This window comes from Mya arenaria, chromosome 17, assembly GCF_026914265.1.
Source record: "Mya arenaria isolate MELC-2E11 chromosome 17, ASM2691426v1".
Taxonomy (NCBI): domain Eukaryota; kingdom Metazoa; phylum Mollusca; class Bivalvia; order Myida; family Myidae; genus Mya; species Mya arenaria.
In genome coordinates, this window is record NC_069138.1 from 43,629,899 (window position 1) to 43,650,820 (window position 20,922).

A 20,922-nucleotide genomic window follows, 5' to 3' on the forward strand; every position below is an offset into this window, starting at 1 on the left:
TTTCTTAAATTTTGGAGTTTCCGGTCAAAGTTACAATCCCTGAGTGCAAAGTCGACATGTTTTGTTAATGAAAGGCACTAAAGGGTGGGATAAGCTTATCTAGAACGATATATACAGATGATTTTACACCATCTGCCATATCATATGGCTGACTGGAAAACTGACCTGAAGCGATACATCTCTGGGCTCAGATGAGGGCTTGAAGACCTTAATCCGACAGTTTAGCGTATGAGACTCCAGATAAAATGTTCCATCTCCACTCCATGTATTGGGATTGATTAGTACTGACTAAAACCAAGTAATGATGATACACATGACATTGTGTATAGCTTCCTTCAAACCGGTTTATGTCTGTCCCAATGAGCAGGTTATTTTGTTCACCCTTGGTAGAATATATATTACCCATGACTTTATTTGACCAAGGTGAGCTTTTGCCCTCATTATAAGCCTATCATAAGTTCAAATCAGCCAATTGCCAGGACAGCTTTGAATTGATATGGATCATTTCAGAGTCATTGCTTTCCGTGTGGAAGCTATAGTACTTAACCAATTGCTATGAAGACCTGGCCTGCATGGAATCAAACCAAATCACCTCTGTGGTGAGAGGCTGACTCGGAACTGTATGTTACACTTAGGCAGATTTAACAGCATCGCACATACTGGTACTTAGTTTAATTGCATTTAACAGTTCATTTTAATATAAAATTCAAAACTGTTCTTGCCCACAGATAAAAGGTTTCTTTGTTTTCTATTGTTGGATTGAGGTTCACCAGAGCCATAGTGTATATACAATCTGAACATCAACGCCAGTAACAGTAGCATAACAAACACCAGCAACGGTTTTAAAGTAATTTACTGTTTCTAACAATGATCATTAACAAAGTTAGATTGTTTTCTCAAAGAAATAGATATGACTATTTAAAAGCAAAATGCCACTGCAATGCATTCAAATATATCTGAGTTAGACACAACAAAAACCTACATAACACAGCATGTTTTCCCAATATTATAGTATGGCCAACTAGTTATAGTAGATTGAAGATTTATCAAGCATGTTAAAAAATATGACAATGGTACAGATTACACAGGACTGGTCATCCTATGTGTAATTCCTGGAATCCAGATAATTCATATCAAGCATTTAACCATTGTGAGAATGAACAAACAATGTTTTTTTTCTCTTCCTTTTTCATAGGTAGGGTACTGAACCAGCAGTTGTTTTTGGCCCTATACACATTGTACACAGTATCTCCTGGTTGAGTTAAAGTATGCTCATGTGATAATGTTACACAATGTGCACAGTATCTCCTGGTTGAGTTAAAGTATGCTCAAGTGATAATGTTACACAATGTGCACAGTATCTCCTGGTTGAGTTAAAGTATGCTCAAGTGATAATGTTACACAATGTGCACAGTATCTCCTGGTTGAGTTAAAGTATGCTCAAGTGATAATGTTACACAATGTGCACAGTATCTCCTGGTTGAGTTAAAGTATGCTCAAGTGATAATGTTACACAATGTACACAGTATCTCCTGGTTGAGTTAAAGTATGCTCATGTGATAATGTTACACAATGTAAACAGTATCTCCTGGTTGAGTTAAAAGTATGCTCATGTGATAATATTACACAACATACAAGGCATCTTCTGTTGGAGATCCCGATACATCACACAAGTTAATGCATGTGAGGATGTTACACAAGTATAAGCCAGTCTGGTCAGGGGGGAATGATGCAATTTCGTCTTGTATGTCCACATAGAAGTCTGCAAAGCTGAAATGACCCTTGGCTTCTGGACAATACACTCCCTCTGTAAATAAGATACAGTATAATAATATTTATTCAAATAAGTTTAGTTGTGATAGTACCCTGTTAACCAATATGGAAGGATTACCTTTAATCTCTTGTATGTATACACATGCAGTATGAATGTTTGGGCCTGAATTGGAAAAGACATCAAGCACAAACTATTATTTGGGGTAAAAAGCCTTTGTATTCTTTCAAAGCTTGTGTTTAAATTTCATGCAGACAGTTACGGTCATTAAACGTTAATATATAAAGGAAATGGGAATTAAAACCTGAAATTTGTCTAACTCTACATATTTTATCACAATTGTTTTACAGCATTATTTTAACTTAAAAATATCTAATAATTTACTGTGTAATATACTTTCACTTTTGGTTTATAGTTTCTGCTGTATTGATGTTTGAGAGTGTGGGGGGGGGGGGGTCATTGCTTTTGAACTTTAATTTGATTGGCTGTCCTTTTAGGGTTATAAATAAAGAAAAAGTTTCATGGTTTTTCATTAGAATGTATTTTTCTTCGAGTTGCAAAGTAGCATAGTTTGCAGAAAATTTTGCAACAGTCTGGATGTTTCATTTCTTGACAGTTGTACTAACCTATGCACCAGTCTGAATGTTTCATTTCTTGACAGTTGTACTAACCTATGCACCAGTCTGGATGTTTTATTTCTTGAGAGTTGTACTAACCTTTGCACCAGTCTGAATGTTTCATTTCTTGAGAGTTGTACTAACCTATGCACCAGTCTGAATGTTTCATTTCTTGACAGTTGTACTAACCTATGCACCAGTCTGAATGTTTTATTTCTTGAGAGTTGTACTAACCTATGCACCAGTCTGAATGTTTCATTTCTTGACAGTTGTACTAACCTATGCACCAGTCTGAATGTTTTATTTCTTGACAGTTGTACTAACCTTTGCACCAGTCTGAATGTTTCATTTCTTGAGAGTTGTACTAACCTATGCACCAGTCTGAATGTTTCATTTCTTGACAGTTGTACTAACCTATGCACCAGTCTGGATGTTTTATTTCTTGAGAGTTGCACTAACCTTTGCACCAGTCTGGGTGTTTCATTTCATGATTGTTGTACTAACCTTTGCGCCAGTCTGGATGTTTCATATTCTTTGGCTCCATGGTAACGCATTCTGAGAGCAATGAAATCCACGGCACATCCATGTGTAGAGTCCATGGACTGCCATCTTCACTGTAACCTGAATATGATGTTAACACTAAATACTGTATACTGACTTAATTTTGCAGTGTTCTCATGTCTTATGAAACAACAGCACAATAATCTTGTGCCAGTGCTTGTACCAAAAAGATCTTAAAGCTGATATGAATCACTCTCAAATATGTTCAAGAAAATTAGACCTTTAGGGTAAGATATGGACTTTATAAAGACCCTTGGGTAAGAGGCTGACACCTTTACCATTTACCACTTTGTGAGGTTTACACCTAAATCACGACCCCTTGGGTGAGTGGCGAACGCATTTACCATTTACCCCTTTTATCAGAGGTTTCCCCCTAAACCATGACCCCTTGGGTGAGTGGCCAACAACTATACCACAAACTCTTGGGTAAGAGGCAGACACTTATACCCAATCTCTTGGGTGAGTGTTGGACACTTATACCCAATATCTTGGGTGAGTGTTGGACACTTATACCCAATCTCTTGGGTGAGTGTTGGACACTTATACCCAATATCTTGGGTGAGTGTTGGACACTTATACCCAATCTCTTGGGTGAGTGTTGGACACTTATACCCAATATCTTGGGTGAGTGTTGGACACTTATACCCAATATCTTGGGTGAGTGTTGGACACTTATACCCAATATCTTGGGTGAGTGTTGGACACTTATACCCAATATCTTGGGTGAGTGTTGGACACTTATACCCAATATCTTGGGTGAGTGTTGGACACTTATACCCAATATCTTGGGTGAGTGTTGGACACTTATACCCAATATCTTGGGTGAGTGTTGGACACTTATACCCAATCTCTTGGGTGAGTGTTGGACACTTATACCCAATATCTTGGGTGAGTGTTGGACACTTATACCCAATCTCTTGGGTGAGTGTTGGACACTTATACCCAATATCTTGGGTGAGTGTTGGACACTTATACCCAATATCTTGGGTGAGTGTTGGACACTTATACCCAATATCTTGGGTGAGTGTTGGACACTTATACCCAATATCTTGGGTGAGTGTTGGACACTTATACCCAATATCTTGGGTGAGTGTTGGACACTTATACCCAATATCTTGGGTGAGTGTTGGACACTTATACCCAATATCTTGGGTGAGTGTTGGACACTTATACCCAATCTCTTGGGTGAGTGTTGGACACTTATACCCAATATCTTGGGTGAGTGTTGGACACTTATACCCAATCTCTTGGGTGAGTGTTGGACACTTATACCCAATCTCTTGGGTGAGTGTTGGACACTTATACCCAATATCTTGGGTGAGTGTTGGACACTTATACCCAATCTCTTGGGTGAGTGTTGGACACTTATACCCCATCTCTTGGGTGAGTGTTGGACACCTATACCATGACCTCTTGGGTGAATGGCGGACACCTATACTATGACCGATGAGAATCAAAATCAAACAAAGCATCCTCTAATCCAGTCTCATAGCCAATGACCTACTCTACCCTCAAACTAACCTGTTTGCTTGTAGATCCCCTTGTTTGGATGTTCCATTTCATTAAACAGCTGCCAGCCGTAGTCTGAGACAACCTCCCTGTAAAACAAAAACTACACATATAACAAACCAGAAAGACAAACATACTAATTACTTTTAATTCCATTTGTATCATTATTAAGTTTTGATCATGAAATAGTTATTGAAAAAAGAAATTATTACAAGAGCTGTCACAGAGACAGCGCCCTCAACTATACAGCCGTTAGGGATTGCAATGTTTTAGTGCAACATGCATAGATCACAGTAAAATAAGATAACCAAAATTTCTAAAACAAATGAAAACACCATTTATAATTGTTAGGGTGACAAAGCCCTAGATGTCATGCCACATCCATCTAGCCCTACCTAGCTAGCCTTTCCATGGGCACGATCCATGACTTCATGCGCTGCTTGTTATACAGGGTCCTGGTGGGGGTGGGGCTATAATCAAACAGCATCAACGTGCCAAACTTCTGGCCAAAAAAGTCATTGAAGAACATCAGGTCATGGTAGAAATTCTCATCCATCTGAAAGGATAGAAATTGTTATAAATAAGGAAAGAAAAGCCTGATACAAATACCAAAGATACTGGCAAAGAAAGCCGTACTGTAGTTAACAAGGTCAAAAGAGGCATTTTAATATCGACGGGTGAATGCGAAAAGGTTCTATTAAAGTGACATTAAATGAAGAAGAAGATATTAACATTATCAATATTAAGATGCACCCATCATTTTGAGGGATTGTAAGTTGTTAAAACGTAATAGTCAAAACAAAAAACTTTCTTTTAAAACATCTCAAAAAAGATAACAAATTTGAAATCAGCTCAATTCCACCTATACAACAAGTTAAAAAATATTGTTGGTTTTTTTTTTATTTCCAGCTAAGATCAAAATGAACTGTTTTGAAATGTAAATGTTACTAGTGTATATAGTTAATGTAGTGTTTCCATTATAAAATAAGAACTGGGCATTCCATATAGATTTTTTTTTTGCAATTTTCTTTCAACTCTAACTCTGATTATGCTATCAAATGTACATTATAAGAAGTGTATCACTAATTAGTTATATAGAAGCAGCTGCGCTTGGCTGTCGGAGCATTTCATGGTTTGTAAAATGCACTTTTTACGGACTTTTTTGTATTACAAAAATAAAGTGTGGCAAATCATTAGGAGTGTAAAAACTAAGACACTGACAGCTGGAGCAAGAAATGTTGATACTGTCTTAAAAGTTTTTGAAAAAAAAATTAGTGTAAGGGAGACAAACAGATCAAAAGGGAAAGTCACATATTTATAAAAACAAAGATACACTTACTTAGGGAGGCATTATGGTCTAAGGGAGGCCATTAACATTATTTTTTGAGTGATTGAAGGGAGGCATTGTGGTCTAAGGGAGGCAACTTAAATGTTTGAGCGATCTAAGGGAGGCAACATACATGTTTGAGTGGTCTAAGATTCTACCTTACATGTAACAGTGGTCTAAGGGAGGCAAGTTACATGTTAGAGTGGTTAAAGGGAGACAACTTACATGTTGGAGTGGGCTAAGGGAGGCAACTTACATGTTAGAGTGGTTAAAGGGAGACAACTTACATGTTGGAGTGGTCTAAGGGAGACAACTTACATGTTAGAGTGGTTAAAGGGAGACAACTTACATGTTGGAGTGGTCTAAGGGAAGCAACTTACATGTTAGAGTGGTTAAAGGGAGACAACTTACATGTTAGAGTGGTTAAAGGGAGACAACTTACATGGTGGAGTGGTCTAAGGAAGGCAACTTACATGTTACAGTGGTCTAAGGAAGGCAACTTACATGTTGGAGTGGTCTAAGGGAGGGAACTTACATGTTGGGAGTTGTCCTAGGGAGGGAACTTACATGTTTGAGTGGTCTAAGGGAGGCAATTTACATATTTGAGTGGTTTAAGGGAGACACTTTACATGTTTGAGTGGTCTAATGGAGGCACTCTACATGTTTGAGTGGTCTAAGGAGGACACTAAATACGTGTGGGAGTGGTCTAAGGGAGGGAACTTACATGTTGGAGTGGTTTAGGGGTAGGAACTTACATTTTTGAGTGGTCTAAGGGAGACACTTTACATGTTTGAGTGGTTTCAGGGAGGCACCTTCCATGTTGGAGTGGTCTAAGGGAGGGAACTTACATGTTGGAGTGGTCTAAGGGTGGGAACTTACATGTTTGAGTGGTCTAAGGGAGGCACTTTACATGTTTGAGTGGTCTAAGGGAGACACTTTACATGTTTGAGTGGTCTAAAGGAGACACCTTACATGTCAGAGTGGTTAAAGGGAGACAATGTTTGAGTGGAGGACATAATGGTCGAAGAGAGACACCTTACATCTTTGAGTGGTCTAAGGGAGGCAACTTAAATGTTTGAGTGGTCTTAGGGAGACAACTTACATGTCTGAGTTGTCTAAGGGAGGCAACTTGCATGTTAGAGTGGTCTTAGGGAGATAATTTACATGTTTGAGTGGTCTAAGGGAGAGAACTTACATGTTTGAGTGGTCTAAGGGAGAGAACTTACATGTTTGAGTGGTCTAAGGGAGAGAACTTACATGTTTGAGTGGTCTAATGGAGGGAACTTACATGTTTGAGTGGTCTAAGGGAGGCAACTTACATGTTTGAGTGGTCTAAGGGAGAGAACTTACATGTTTGAGTGGTCTAATGGAGGGAACTTACATGTTTGAGTGGTCTAAGGGAGAGAACTTACATGTTTGAGTGGTCTAAGGGAGAGAACTTACATGTTTGAGTGGTCTAATGGAGGGAACTTACATGTTTGAGTGGTCTAAGGGAGGCAACTTACATGTTTGAGTGGTCTAAGGGAGACAAACTTGCTGGTGTTGGGTGGCAACTCATACAGCCCCTCCAGAAGGTGTGTCTCGTCCATCTTGCGACACTGAGACACGTGAATGTTGGTGAGGTAGGGCGCCTCCTTCAAGTTCACCTTACGTAGAGTGGAGCATCGACTGACTTGAAGGGGGGTAGAAAAAGGGGAAAGGATTATGATTGCATTTATAAATACATGTTATTAATGATCTGTGTTTAGGAATTGAAAATGAATATTTATTATACACACAGTTAATGTACAGTAGTAAAGTTGATATTGGGTGGAAATGACTTTGAATATATACAACAGATGTTATGCTACCTTGCTGTTTCTAATTGGTTTCAACATATTTTATTTCAAAGAACAAAGAAAATATGGAACATGGAATAGATGATCTGGAGTACAGATGTATGGTAATTTATTCACAAAGGTTTTAGAATAGTAAGATTTGTGAGATGATGGTATTCATAAAGGTACATATTAACAATAATATTTGCACTTACTGGAGAGAGTGTTGAGGTTGTAGCAGAAGATGTCGAGGTGAGTCACCCCAACATTGTCCAGTCGCAGGTACTGCAATCTTCGATGGAGGAATACCATCGCCTGGGGGAATGGATATAATATTATCAACATTTTCCAGATATTAAGTAGTGGTGGTGGTGGTATGAAGTTTAAGCATTCAACAGTAATTTGTACATGGTGAGTATAACATGAATAGAATGATTAAAAAAAATATGATACACAACAAATCTTTTTTCATAGCAATGACCTTGTAGTTGTTGACAAAGATTATTTATGTTTTAAATTAATTAAATGGCAGCGAACACATTCTACTGAAAAATAATAGGACATTATTTACTAACTAAGTCAAATCAAAATGGGACATTCAAAATCATAAAAAATGATATTTTCTGTAGTTTTTCTTTTGCTTCCAAAACCCACCCTCTTCTCATCTTCCTCCCAGACTGGGTCACGCGTGCTGTCATTCTGGTCACACACTTCCACCCTCGGAAGACCCAGTCTACCTGTCTTGTGACGTGGACACACTGGTGGGGGCTCTGCAGCCTTCGACATATACTTCCCTGGGCACGAAAAAAAATCCCTTGTCAACAAAACTGTATCAAATATTTAATTATGACTGGTATACTATCCTCAACGATGAGGTTGGACAATAGTATTAATTAACCCTACAATTAAATGTTTTCAGTTAAATATCACAAAACAATTGGGGTGACACAGATCTTAGTTATCCTAGTATAGGAAACATTTGTCAATAAGGCTGAACTTGACTCGTACAGCAGTAACTTAAATTTTACCTGGCATAACCAGCTTGCCCCCTTTTCCGGCCCTACTTGAGCCCTTCCCCTTCCCTGGGCCCACCTTCTGTGTAGCAGCCCGAATGTCCTCATAACTAACTTGTACGCTGGAGTCATGCACCTCACGACGACATATACACGCTGAAAAACATGTGTGAATAATAATAACTGGACAATAACTAAAACCAGTGTTATGGGCTTTGTTATACATGTGGATACTGTCTCTGGCAACATGTGCACCAAACTTCGCTTCTAGAACTTCAACATTTTTTGAGTTATGACCAAGACTAAGTGCTGCCAACAATAATGAATACCACAACAACACCCAGGCTTCCTCAATACCTCCTCCCCTTTAAGACAATTTCTTTAAAAACAGATGAGCTATCAGCTATATATAGGACATCTCCCTAGACGTGCAGTTTAATTTTCAACTAATGCATTAGCCATACCTCTCTTCTTGGCTGAGGTAGCTGCAGGCTTCTCCTGGCTAGAGTCAGGTGACTGTTCCGGAGGTGAAACATTCTTGCTGGACTTTACCCTACAAACCAGTCCTTTCTTGGTCACCAAGGCTTTCCCTCTCTTAGACGTACTGGCCATCGTATCTGTAACATCATCTACAGATGTGCTACAAGTACTAGTTTCTTTCTCTTCAGTACAGTCTCCTTCTCCTTCTCTAACAGCATCATTGGATTCCTTTTCTTGGCTTTGATCATTGATTTCTTCAGTATTAGGATCTCCTGTCTTAGAAGACAGTCTAGCTGATCTTCGCCTGTCAGGCAACTGACCTGTTGAACCAGACGGTCCACTAACTGGGTCAGTCTGTACACCTTGTGTTGAGACCTGCTTTTGACCACCTTTCCTTAAATTATAGCCTCCCTCCTGTCTATAAGTTGGCTTCTCAATCTGATTGGCTGGTTCATTCTCATCTTCGCTCTCATTGGATGAATCTGAGTCACTCCCAGAATCCTCTGGCTGGTTTTCATGGTGCTGCTGGTTGCCAGGGTGATTGTTGTTGCCATGTTCTGCAGCATATGCCCCGGCAATGGTGTTGTTCATAAGAATGGTAGCGGCACCAAGACCTGTTCCTGCTGTAAGGCCAACCCTAGAAATAACAGTTTAATCAAATAATAAAAATTCATTAGGAAATTCATGTTATGAATACTTTAAAGAGACACTCAATACATACACAATCAAAAGTCATGTCTAACAAACATAATTTTTGATTGATAAACCATTGCCAGACGGCAAAATACTAAATTTACTTTAATACTAAACAAGAGCGCTTCGCAGTGGGCGCCAAGTTTCCCCTTCCAGTTTAAAGCCTTGTGAAAAGGATGAGCGTGTCTGAACAGAATCTCCATGAAAACTTTAACAAATCCCACCAATAAATCAAAGTTGTTTAAGTCATCCCAGCCCATGTGATAGTAAACTAATGGCATTTACAGTAAACTTTATCCATCAAAATGAAACAGTTTTAGCCGTAAAACCTACCAGATCACCCATGCCTATTTTTTATGTATTGCCCTTTATCTACATACTGAGTTTCATGAACCTAGCTTTGATACTTTTTGAGTTATCACAGGACAAAATTGGCTACTTTTTTAATGTCAAAGGCAATAACTCTGCATTACCTTGTCTGACGAAAAAAATAAACTAACATGCATAATCTCCATATTGCTGTCTTTCCATATACTAAGTTTCATTAACCTAGCTTTGATACTTTTTTAATAATCACAGGACCAAATTGGCTATATATTTAATAAGTCAAGGGCCATAACTCTGCATTACTTTGTTTGACGAAAAAAAATAAACTAATGTGCATAATCACCATATTGCCCTCTTTCCATATACTAAGTTTCATTAACCTAGCTTTGATACTTTTTGAATAATCACAGGACCAAATTGGCTATATATTTAATAAGTCAAGGGCCATAACTCTGCATTACTGTGTTTGACGAAAAAAATAAACCAACATGCATAATCTCCATATTGCACTCTTTTTACATACTAAATTTCATTAACCTAGCTTTGATACTTTTTGAGTTATCGCAGGATCGAGATTTTTGTGGCAGACGGACGGAAAGACAGACAGACAGACAGACGGACGAACGGTAACCCTTAAGTCCCCTCCAGTGAAACCAGTAAGGGACTAATAATGCATTTATGCCTTACTGATAACAAGATTGTAAACATATATTTAATGGATGAAAACGCCCAATTGTTAAATGATGAGTGGTGAGTGCTAAAAGATTTACAGTGATCAACTATCATCTCATAAGGTTTCAAATTAAACACGGTCTCCTTCTTCACAACCGATGTTTTTGATTTTGATTCATCCTTTTGGGTAAATTTTAACAATTGTATGAGTTCAATCTTTTTGTCAGGAAGAATGTAATTACCTTGAGCATCCTTTGGGAGGTTCCTTGAACATGTCCTGCAGGGTGAGATACTCGAGGGAGGGGAGGAATGTAAGCAGGACGACCACCTTCTCCCAACGGAGACCATGACAGTCCCGCAGTATCAGCTCCTTTAGGGATATCATAGCCTGGCCGCCTGGGGGAAGACAAGATGGATTGAGCTTATGATAAAAGTTACATGTATCCCCAAGCAAAACATAAAGGCATATCCTCGTAGAATTCATGTATACTACTAAAGTAAAAACCCTATATGGGACCACCCTGTTTTAACAACCACCCTGCTAATGAAAGCGATTTATTTCATAACCTATCTTTTATAGTTCAATGGTCTTTAACCCTGAACGGGTACGCATGTTCTCACCTCGAATAACACGCAAAATAAAGAAAGTTACAACAACTGTTTAAAAATAATCACCGACCGCTTTACAATATGATAGAGGTCAAGGTTAGAGTGAAAAACATAGAATTGTTTGATAATTGATGGGTTTCTTGATTGATTTATTGCTTTTAATTGGATTTTTGAGGAGATTTACTTTGCCAATGATGATGACTAAGTGGCTATTGAGCCATTGTTGATAAACATTAAGTTTAACCAGGATGCATTTAAGTGGTTGTTTCAATTAAAATGTACAGCATGCGTAAGGTCTTGAGTGATCTTTCACTGGATTTTGTTAGAGTTGAAGATGGACTTGAATAACAGTCTCTCAAAGTTAAGACAAATAGTAAACAGTCTACTCTTAACTAGTTTTTTTAAGAAAAAAGTCCACGGTGACATGGTTCTGAAAATGTTTATGTAACTGACACAAACATATAATCATGTAATTCATGGAATAATTATGATGTATTAAGGAATAAATGACAAAACTGATTTATTTTCTCTGCTTTAATAGTATTCACTCGGCCACAAATGCAGACTCAAACTATAGCTCCATATTTGTGAAATATACTCCATATTTAATTATTTGTGAAATAAAGTGGCACATGTTGCCTGGTACACAACTTAAGATAAAACCAAAACTGAAATATGTACTAGCATTACATAGTAATAATCTAATGTATTCCACCACTTGACAATTCACAACCCTAATCAGCACAAACTCAGTAATGAGACCAACCCGCTACTAAGACCATTTTCTCATATGTCCCATAGGTGGTCTGAATGGAGAAGTTTTACTGAATAATGAAACTAAAACTAAAACGCTGCTTACACATCATACCAGGTGTATACTAGAGTTCAGGATTTCATGGGCAGGGATTGGATGCAAACTCATAGTTAGTTTCTATTCAAGCTTTACATTCAACAAAGCACTCCTTATCCAAAGCAAACCTAGTCATAACCAAAGAATGGGTGTTGAAAGATTGGGACTAACCCCTGATCTAGACCTAGTCATAACCAAAGAATGGGTGTTGAAAGATTGGGACTATCCCCTGATCTAGACCTAGTCATAACCAAAGAATGGGTGTTGAAAGATTGGGACTAACCCCTGATCTAGACCTAGTCATAACCAAAGAATGGGTGTTGAAAGATTGGGACTAACCCCTGATCTAGACCTAGTCATAACCAAAGAATGGGTGTTGAAAGATTGGGACTAACCCCTGATCTAGACCTAGTCATAACCAAAGAATGGGTGTTGAAAGATTGGGACCAACCCCTGGTCTAAACCAAATAGTACTAAGTCACAAGCTTTATGTAATTATCACTTTTACAAATCCTTATCCATAGCCTTCTATGGTATAAACCACAGTACGGGGACCAACCCCTGGTCTAAACCAAATAGAAGTATGTCTCAAGCTTTAAGTAACTATTGATTCTACAAATCTTTATTCACAGCATACCTGGGGTAAACCACAGTATGGGGACCAACCCCTGGTCTAAACCAAATAGTAGTAAGTCTCAAGCTTTAAGTAACTATCGATTCTACAAATCTTTATTCACAGCATACCTGGGGTAAACCACAGTATGGGGACCAACCCCTGGTCTAAACCAAATAGAAGTATGTCTCAAGCTTTAAGTAACTATTGATTCTACAAATCTTTATTCACAGCATACCTGGGGTAAACCACAGTATGGGGACCAACCCCTGGTCTAAACCAAATAGAAGTATGTCTCAAGCTTTAAGTAACTATTGATTCTACAAATCTTTATTCACAGCATACCTAGGGTAAACCACAGTATGGGGACCAACCTCTGGTCTAAACCAAATAGTAGTAAGACACAAGCTTTATGTAACTATCGATTCTACAAATCTTTATTCACAGCATACCTGGGGTAAACCACAGTATGGGGTTTGACAGATGGGGACAGTGTGAGATCTCTAGGACGCGTGTACTGGGGAAGTTCTGGCTGACGTGCCGCATTCCAACATCAGTCAACCAAGCCACCCCGTCAACCTCCTCCTGGAAACCATGGGCAGACAGATGCGCATTTGTCCACTCTTCTGAAAGTCAACATTATTGTTACATTGTTGCAATATGAAAAAATACAAAACCATTGCCTAAAATGATCAAGAGAGTTCCTTATTTCAAAAAGGATATTACAATTATTAAGAAATAGTTATTTTGAAAAAGAAATCATATTAAGCAGGTTGAGAAGATTGACCCCAAATCTGCATCGTCTCATTTCTATAGACTAGTAATAACAACAAGAGTAATTTCTGAAAACTGCATTGTTTTCCTTCTAAAGACTTGTTATAGCAACAAGAGCCCTTCGAAATTTGCATTGTCTCCCTTCTATTAACTAATTATAGCACCTAGAGCCCTTTAAAATTTGCATTGTCTCCTTTCAATTAACTTGTTATTGCATTGTCTCCCTTCTATTGACTTATTATAGCAACAAAAGCTCTCTGAAATTTGCATTGTCTCCCTTCTATTGTCTTGTTCTAGCAACAAGAGCCCTCCCAAGTTTGCATTGTCTCCCTTCTATTGTCTTGTTCTAGCAACAAGAGCCCTCCCAAATTTGCATTGTCTCCCTTCTATTGTCTTGTTCTAGCAACAATAGCCCTCCCAAATTTGCATTGTCTCCCTTCTATTGACTTATTATAGCAACAATAGCCCTCCCAAATTTGCATTGTCTCCTGTCTATTGTCTTGTTCTAGCAACAAGAGCCCTCCCAAATTTGCATTGTCTCCCATCTATTGACCTATTATAGCAACAAAAGCTCTCTGAAATTTGCATTGTCTCCTGTCTATTGTCTTGTTCTAGCAACAAGAGCCCTCTCAAATTTGCATGGTCTCCCTTCTATTGACTTTTTATAGCAACAAAAGCTCTCTGAAATTTGCATTGTCTCCCTTCTATTGACTTATTATAGCAACAAGAGCCCTCCGAAAGTTGCATTGTCTCCCTTCTATTGACCTGTTATAGAAACAAGACCCCTATGAAAGTTGCATTGTCTCCCTTCTCTTGACCTATCATAGCAACAAGACCCCTCTGAAATTTGCATTTTTTCCTTTCTATTGACCTATTATAGCAACAAGAGCTCTCTGAAATTTGCATTGTCTCCCTTCTATTGACTTTTTAAAGCAACAAGAGCCCTCTGAAAGTTGCATTGTCGCCCTTCTATTGACTTGTTATAGCAACAAGAGCGCTACAAAATTTGCATTGTCGCCCTTCTATTGACTTATAATACTATCTAGAGCCCTGCCTGCCAACAATTGCCTTGAAAGATACTGTAGAACAGTTCTTTAAATAGTTAGATGAAGCCTAAAACAACAAACATGTTATCTAGAATAGAGCACTAATTTTATGACTCGTATTGAAACCAACCATAACATGTGACTGGTCTCACCTCTCTCTGGGTGGGGAAAGGTATCAGTCCATCCCAGACAGAGCTTCTCGAAGCATGGGTTGATGGTCACATCAGACGCAGAGAGCGCTGTGAAGAAGGCATCCTTGGTCAGGGATGGCTGAATGTGCAAGGTCTCCAGGCTTGGGAACATGAATTAAAACAGAAAGTGCTGTTAAGGTCTGTCCAATTGTTCACAATCAACACAAACCAGGCTTGTTACAAAATCTAGGATTTGTTTGTTATATGTTTATATAATCGAGGTTGTGTATCATTATATTACCATATTTGCAAATAAAAATTTGAATGATAATAAAAAAGCACACAAAAAAGCAAATCTATACAAACCAATTGTTGTGTATTGCACATGTCAGTGTGTACAATTATTTTTAGACAATAGGATCCGATATTAAAGCACCAGGGCCCTGTTTCAATAGAAGGTCATAAACCTTATGCTGCTAAAGAGTGCTCAGGTAAAAATGTTAAGTTACGGGCAGAATCGATGCAATATATTTCCTTAAGGTATTTTAAATGAAATGCTGTTTACGGCAAATACGATATAATAACTAAACATTTACGATATAGAGCCTTAGGATCCTTTCTTACAATGATTAGATCATCTTTTAAAAGCACTCACTAAGCAGCAGATGCAATGATGAGAAATCCGAGATCTGTATCGAGAGGACTCTTACATGACGCCATGATGATCGACCGTAACCGACGGAAACCACCACTCTGCCAGCTGTCCTCACATATGTTCTGGATCACACCCCCTAAAATTTAGCACAACAATGTACAGGGCTTTTTCAGGATAATTTTAACGCTTAATTTGCTCCAAATTAAGAAAATTTAACGCAAACACTTCAAGTTCATTTATTCAAGTAATGGAATTAAAGATTCCAACTATAACATTAGCACAAAAAATAAATGCATGCTTAAACATCAAATTTAACAAAAATGGGATACAAATGTTTACAACTTGGGAAAATATACTACTTTTCATATGGGAAGTACCTGAATTTAGGCCCATGCTTAAGAAGGTGAAAAAGCCATGGGGTATACTTCTAAGATGAAGTATTACATGGAAACATGGTAAACAAACCCGTTTTCTTTAATTCTTTCCTCCAAAATGACAATGGATTTTTTTTCGTGATATAATAACAAGTTTACAGGAAAAGATCTTTCCAATTAATGCTTAGGATGATAACAAGGATCTTATAGTATTTGATTATTCAAAGCCACAGGCTACTTGTATATATTCTTTTGAATATCCTAACATACCAAGGAAGGGCACCCCCTGTAGCTCGAGGCGTGACAGCCCTGTGGCATCTGCAAGAGTCGAGAGGAGAGGGATGTACTTCAGGGCGCTGTCAGGCCCGAGACAGTGGGCCATCACAAATGTCTTCAGCTTCTGAGCTGAGAAGTCTTTGAATGGGTGGTGGTTGGTAAACTTGACAAACCTGGAAAATATGCGGTTAAATCTACTAAACAGCCCAAAGAAAAATACACATCACATGGGACTTACTTGTTACTTTTAACTAAATTACCACCACCCCCACCCCCCAAAACAATTACACTTGCACTACACTTCTTTCTACAGATGTACACTGTATACAGCTGAACAAATTGTTCAGTAAAAATCTACCACTGATCATTTCAAACCTACATTGATCTGCCATGACATTGTATATTGTTATCTAATCATTTTGCAGCTCACCTAAGGTAAAGGTGCTCCAGGTTGTTATCCATAGGTGGGAGGTGGAAGAGGTTACAGCCCACTAAATGTAGGTGTGTAACCCTCATCTCTTCCTTCAGTACTCTACAGGGCCCGGTTTGGGAGGGAAACAGACGGTCTCTATTTGCAAACCTGTTCAGAATCTTAACATGGGGTAGGTCAGCACTTATCACCTCAAGTAGATCAAGATTTGAAATTTCTATTCCCTCTAATGTCTTTGACGACATCAGGGCTGACACGACTCCCATCACAGACAGATCTTTCTTGCCATTTTTGCTGCTGTTGTGAACTGTTGACAGGTTGGCTGGATGGAAGTTGTAAATATGTTTTACGCTTGGAAGCTTGTTCATTAGACACATAAGGGAAAAGTTAGTCAGCTTTGGCAATCCATCTTCAAAGAGTCTGTGATCAGCAATATCTTCCATTAAATCTATCTCTTTCAAAAGCTTCAGTCTCGCATGAACAGCTTTTTGAATCTTAGATGACATTGACTCCATACACAAAACATCCTTGAAGGGAAGATATTTGAAAATGTAGCAGAGAATTTCAATGGATAGTTTAGCAAGCTGATCGTCATTTGTCTCTACAAGTGGGTCTAACTCTTTTTTGTCAAGCTGGCCTGTGATCTTCATGAACTCAAATAATCTTCGACCACACCTACAGCCATGGTTCTTAATCCCATTCACATAAAAGGTGCTGTGCTCACTAACAGGGCATTTACAGTTGAAAGAGTTGTCAAACATAAACCTTGTTTCACCAAGCTGCTTGGCAAGCTGCCCTCTAGTTTTTACACTGCTCTGAGGATATGCCCTTCGCTTTTTCTTTTTTGAAGGGCCTGTTGTTTTATCATTTCGATGAAGTGTTCTTTTATTCTTACATTTAAGCTTTTTCCCATTACTGGTTGCAATCTCAGTTGATGTCTTGCTTGGTTCAAGTTGGTTCTGCAGGGAGCTGCTGGGCTCCTGTGAAGTGCTGGGCTCCTGCGTGGTGCCGGGCTCCTGCGAAGTGCTGGGCTCCTGTGAGGTGCTGGGCTCCTGTGAAGTGCTGGCCTCATGCGGCTGCAAGGTGTTGGGCTCCTCTGAAGTGCTGGGCTCCTGCAAGGTGCTGGGTTCCAGCTCCTGACTAGTTTCTGTTACTTGTGTAATTCCTTTTCTTTTCTTTTGTAATGAAATACTTGCTTTGTTTTTACCGTCTACTCCTTTATTTACTATCATACAGGTCTTTGCTTTGCCTTTAGATTTGCAATCAAGTTTTCTTTTTCCTTTGCCTCTCGATATAATCTTTCTCCTGTTTGTTTCATTTTTTATTTGTTGAGGTTTGCGACTGTTTGCCATGATAGTTTTGTTTTATTTACTAATAAGATGCATGGATAAGGTTTAACCCTTTACTCCTGAAAAGAAACAAACCTTCATTAACATGAGGAACATTTTTTCAGCTAATCTCAGGAAACATTGAAGTGTATGGAATGCAACATGAATAAAATAGTGTCCCAATATATAAGAGGGACTGTTGACTCTGTAAATTATTTAATATCTAGGTAATTATCATATTAATACACATCACAGAAATCACCAGAGTTAATGCATGTTCCAAAAGTTAAGATTGGAGTTTGGAACATTTTGAAATGCCAATGCTTATCACAAGTGTAAAGATTATGCTTTTAGCATTTCAAAATCAAAGGTTCCATGGTATGCATTCCGACTTCTACCAAATACAACATCGGGATAGTAAACAAAAAATGAATTAGTAATATGAAATTGAAAATATGTAACTTTCTTTTAAAAAAAAATCAGGTATTCTCAATCTTATGCAGTGTTTAAAATTGATGAACATTACCATCTTTACTTTATAACATTTTTAGCTGGACCCAGTCCAAAATTACCAGTCAGGACCATTGCAGACAGTTTACGCCATATCTGATTAAACATTCTATGAACAGTCCTTTTGGTTAAAAGTTTCTCCAGAAAAAACGTTGAAATAAAAATCTATTAAGCATGTACAGATGGACAGGTGCTAGTCAGTGCAATCCTGCTAGGACTGTATTACATGTATTAAACAAATCAGACATGTTTAAGAAAGGATGTTGTTTTCTTAACTTACTGCATTATTGGCTAGGATAATATGTCTATGTGTTTTTGAAAATAATTCATCAGTGTTCATTGTTTTAACTATGACATGGTAGTCAAGTTTAAATTATACTAAATATTTTTGGCATGGGATTTACAGTTCGCCTAACAGGGGTAAATAAAACTGTCCAAAATATAAAAAAAAATGTTTCCCTGAACGCTCAAGTAAACCTTGGAGGAAAAGTGCACCTAGTGTGGGGCTCGAACCCACGACTGCCGGAACACTAGCACGGAGCTCTAACCAACTGAGCTAACCGGGCAGCTGGTTCTAGCCCACACACACTACAACGCCCATATATTTAGCTATTTTAATTAGGTTAGGACAAAGGAAATGACAAGAAGTGCATGCAAAATGAAGACGGCTAAAATAGAAGCTACGCAATGAAGGTTCACATATAAAAGTATTTCAAAATGCCATTACAACGAAAAGTTGAATAAGGAATATGGGTGATGTTTACGCCAAATTACGGTCGCGAAATCGTATGACAACCTTGGATTGCTCGGGTTCTTCATTTTTGATAGTATCTGTCATTTTATCTTGCGGTCGGATGTATAGATCTATTATGAGTTTGTGGCTAAAATGTGTCACAACAAACAATCCGGCCACAATCCCGACCCATAAATTTAGTCTTTTCGGTAAGATGCTCTTCCAGTCACCCATTGGGATCACGATTGGTAGTACTCGTTACAATTCATAAAAAGATGGTTACAGATCACTATTATTTAGCGGTTTTCTATGTGGTACTTGATTATGCCACGGACCTGGTTTATAGGGCCGTGATTATGCTAATAATGCATAATAAGTATAAATGTTATTTCTTGTTGCCTGAAACATGGAATTTCGTTCCGGTGAAACATTAAAATTTGACCCTGTACGATGAGTTGAGTATTCACCCCAATGATAATTTTCAACGGATGAAATTTCATTTTTTAACATTGAAAACTTGCCCGACCGTTAATTTATGACCATTAGTTGCGTGAAAAGTTGATCTACGTTGTGAAGTGATCAATGGTGGTATTCAATATCAAACTTAGTCAGTCCTATGGTCACACTTCATGTATTAGCCGATCTTAGATGTAATAATTGTATTATTTTATGTCAGATAAGAAACATAAATATATGATATTTCAAAAGACATTCTCACATATAATATGGCTGTAAAAGGTGTTAGTATTGTGTATACCATATGTATTGTTGATTTAGTTACCAAAATATCCATATGCATTACTTATTTATTACATGCATGCTATTTTTTCATTTTAATTTTCCATTCTGTGTTTATAACGATGAGCTGTATATGCTTAAGTTAAATAAACATTCTGTTCTGTTCTGTTATTATTGAATATCAACTTAACACTATAGCCGGGTCTATTTCCATAACCCCCCCCCCCCCTTGGTGGCACAATCGGTAGACATTGATGGCAGTGAGGGTTATATATGGTGATATATGTTCATCGATGGTGCCAAAAATATGCAATGAACCGGGGAAGGGCAAACCCTGACAATAAGAACAAAGTTGGTAGATTACCTTAAATTGCTGCCACCTGGCAATATCATAATATCTAATATATTTACATTTTATCAATTCAAGGGCGTGGTCAACCAGACTCAAACCGGCATAGCAACTTTAAGACGTGACTGTCCATTATACTTTGCTGAATACACAAAATCAGAGCTTAGGGCTATTTAATGGAGTATCTTTGTAGTATTTACTATCTTTTAATATACCATTCTAACAGTATATAGAACCCAAGCACCCATGCTTGACGAATTTCCCCGTCGTGAGCACCGTTAGCATACCGTCACCCACGACATACGCACACGGTTCTAACTCAACATACAATATTCTTCATCTCCCGTAAATGAACCACTATAATACGCGCACAAATGGCCCTTTTTATGGACATTGTTTATTTGAGATTGTATATGACTAATTAATTATGTGCCAATAATTAGCACTGAGCGGAAATAAACCGTATCATGTGCATGAGGTTCAATGTGTGAGCCACACCTATTATAGCATTGAATGACATTACAATGTGGGTGGTGTTAGGAATTCTTGCGATTACAACTATGATTATAGAACTAATGCCTAAATAGTAATGCCAATGAAATATATTATTCACGGTATGCGAAATAAAACAACTATTGTATTTTTGTCTTGTATTGAGAACAAATCTTGAGGCGATCATAATTGTTTAAATGTATGTACTACTCATTGTTTTGTCAGAC

General features: G+C 38.1%; 1 protein-coding gene across 1 annotated transcript; it reads right to left on the bottom strand.

Annotated features, from left to right (window-relative positions):
- Positions 1 to 835: 835 nt before the first annotated feature.
- Positions 836 to 19,356, bottom strand: LOC128223077 (F-box only protein 38-like). Its single transcript, XM_052932312.1, has 16 exons — positions 19,180 to 19,356; positions 16,546 to 17,953; positions 16,110 to 16,288; positions 15,466 to 15,601; positions 14,832 to 14,971; positions 13,312 to 13,485; positions 11,030 to 11,183; positions 9,080 to 9,732; positions 8,631 to 8,771; positions 8,257 to 8,396; positions 7,818 to 7,917; positions 7,291 to 7,457; positions 4,854 to 5,014; positions 4,471 to 4,547; positions 2,893 to 3,009; positions 836 to 1,807 (listed from the first exon to the last, which is right to left on the bottom strand). Exons 2-16 carry the CDS (start codon positions 17,895 to 17,897, stop codon positions 1,623 to 1,625), a joined length of 3,876 nt encoding a protein of 1,291 aa, XP_052788272.1. The 5' UTR covers positions 17,898 to 17,953; positions 19,180 to 19,356; the 3' UTR covers positions 836 to 1,622.
- Positions 19,357 to 20,922: the final 1,566 nt, after the last annotated feature.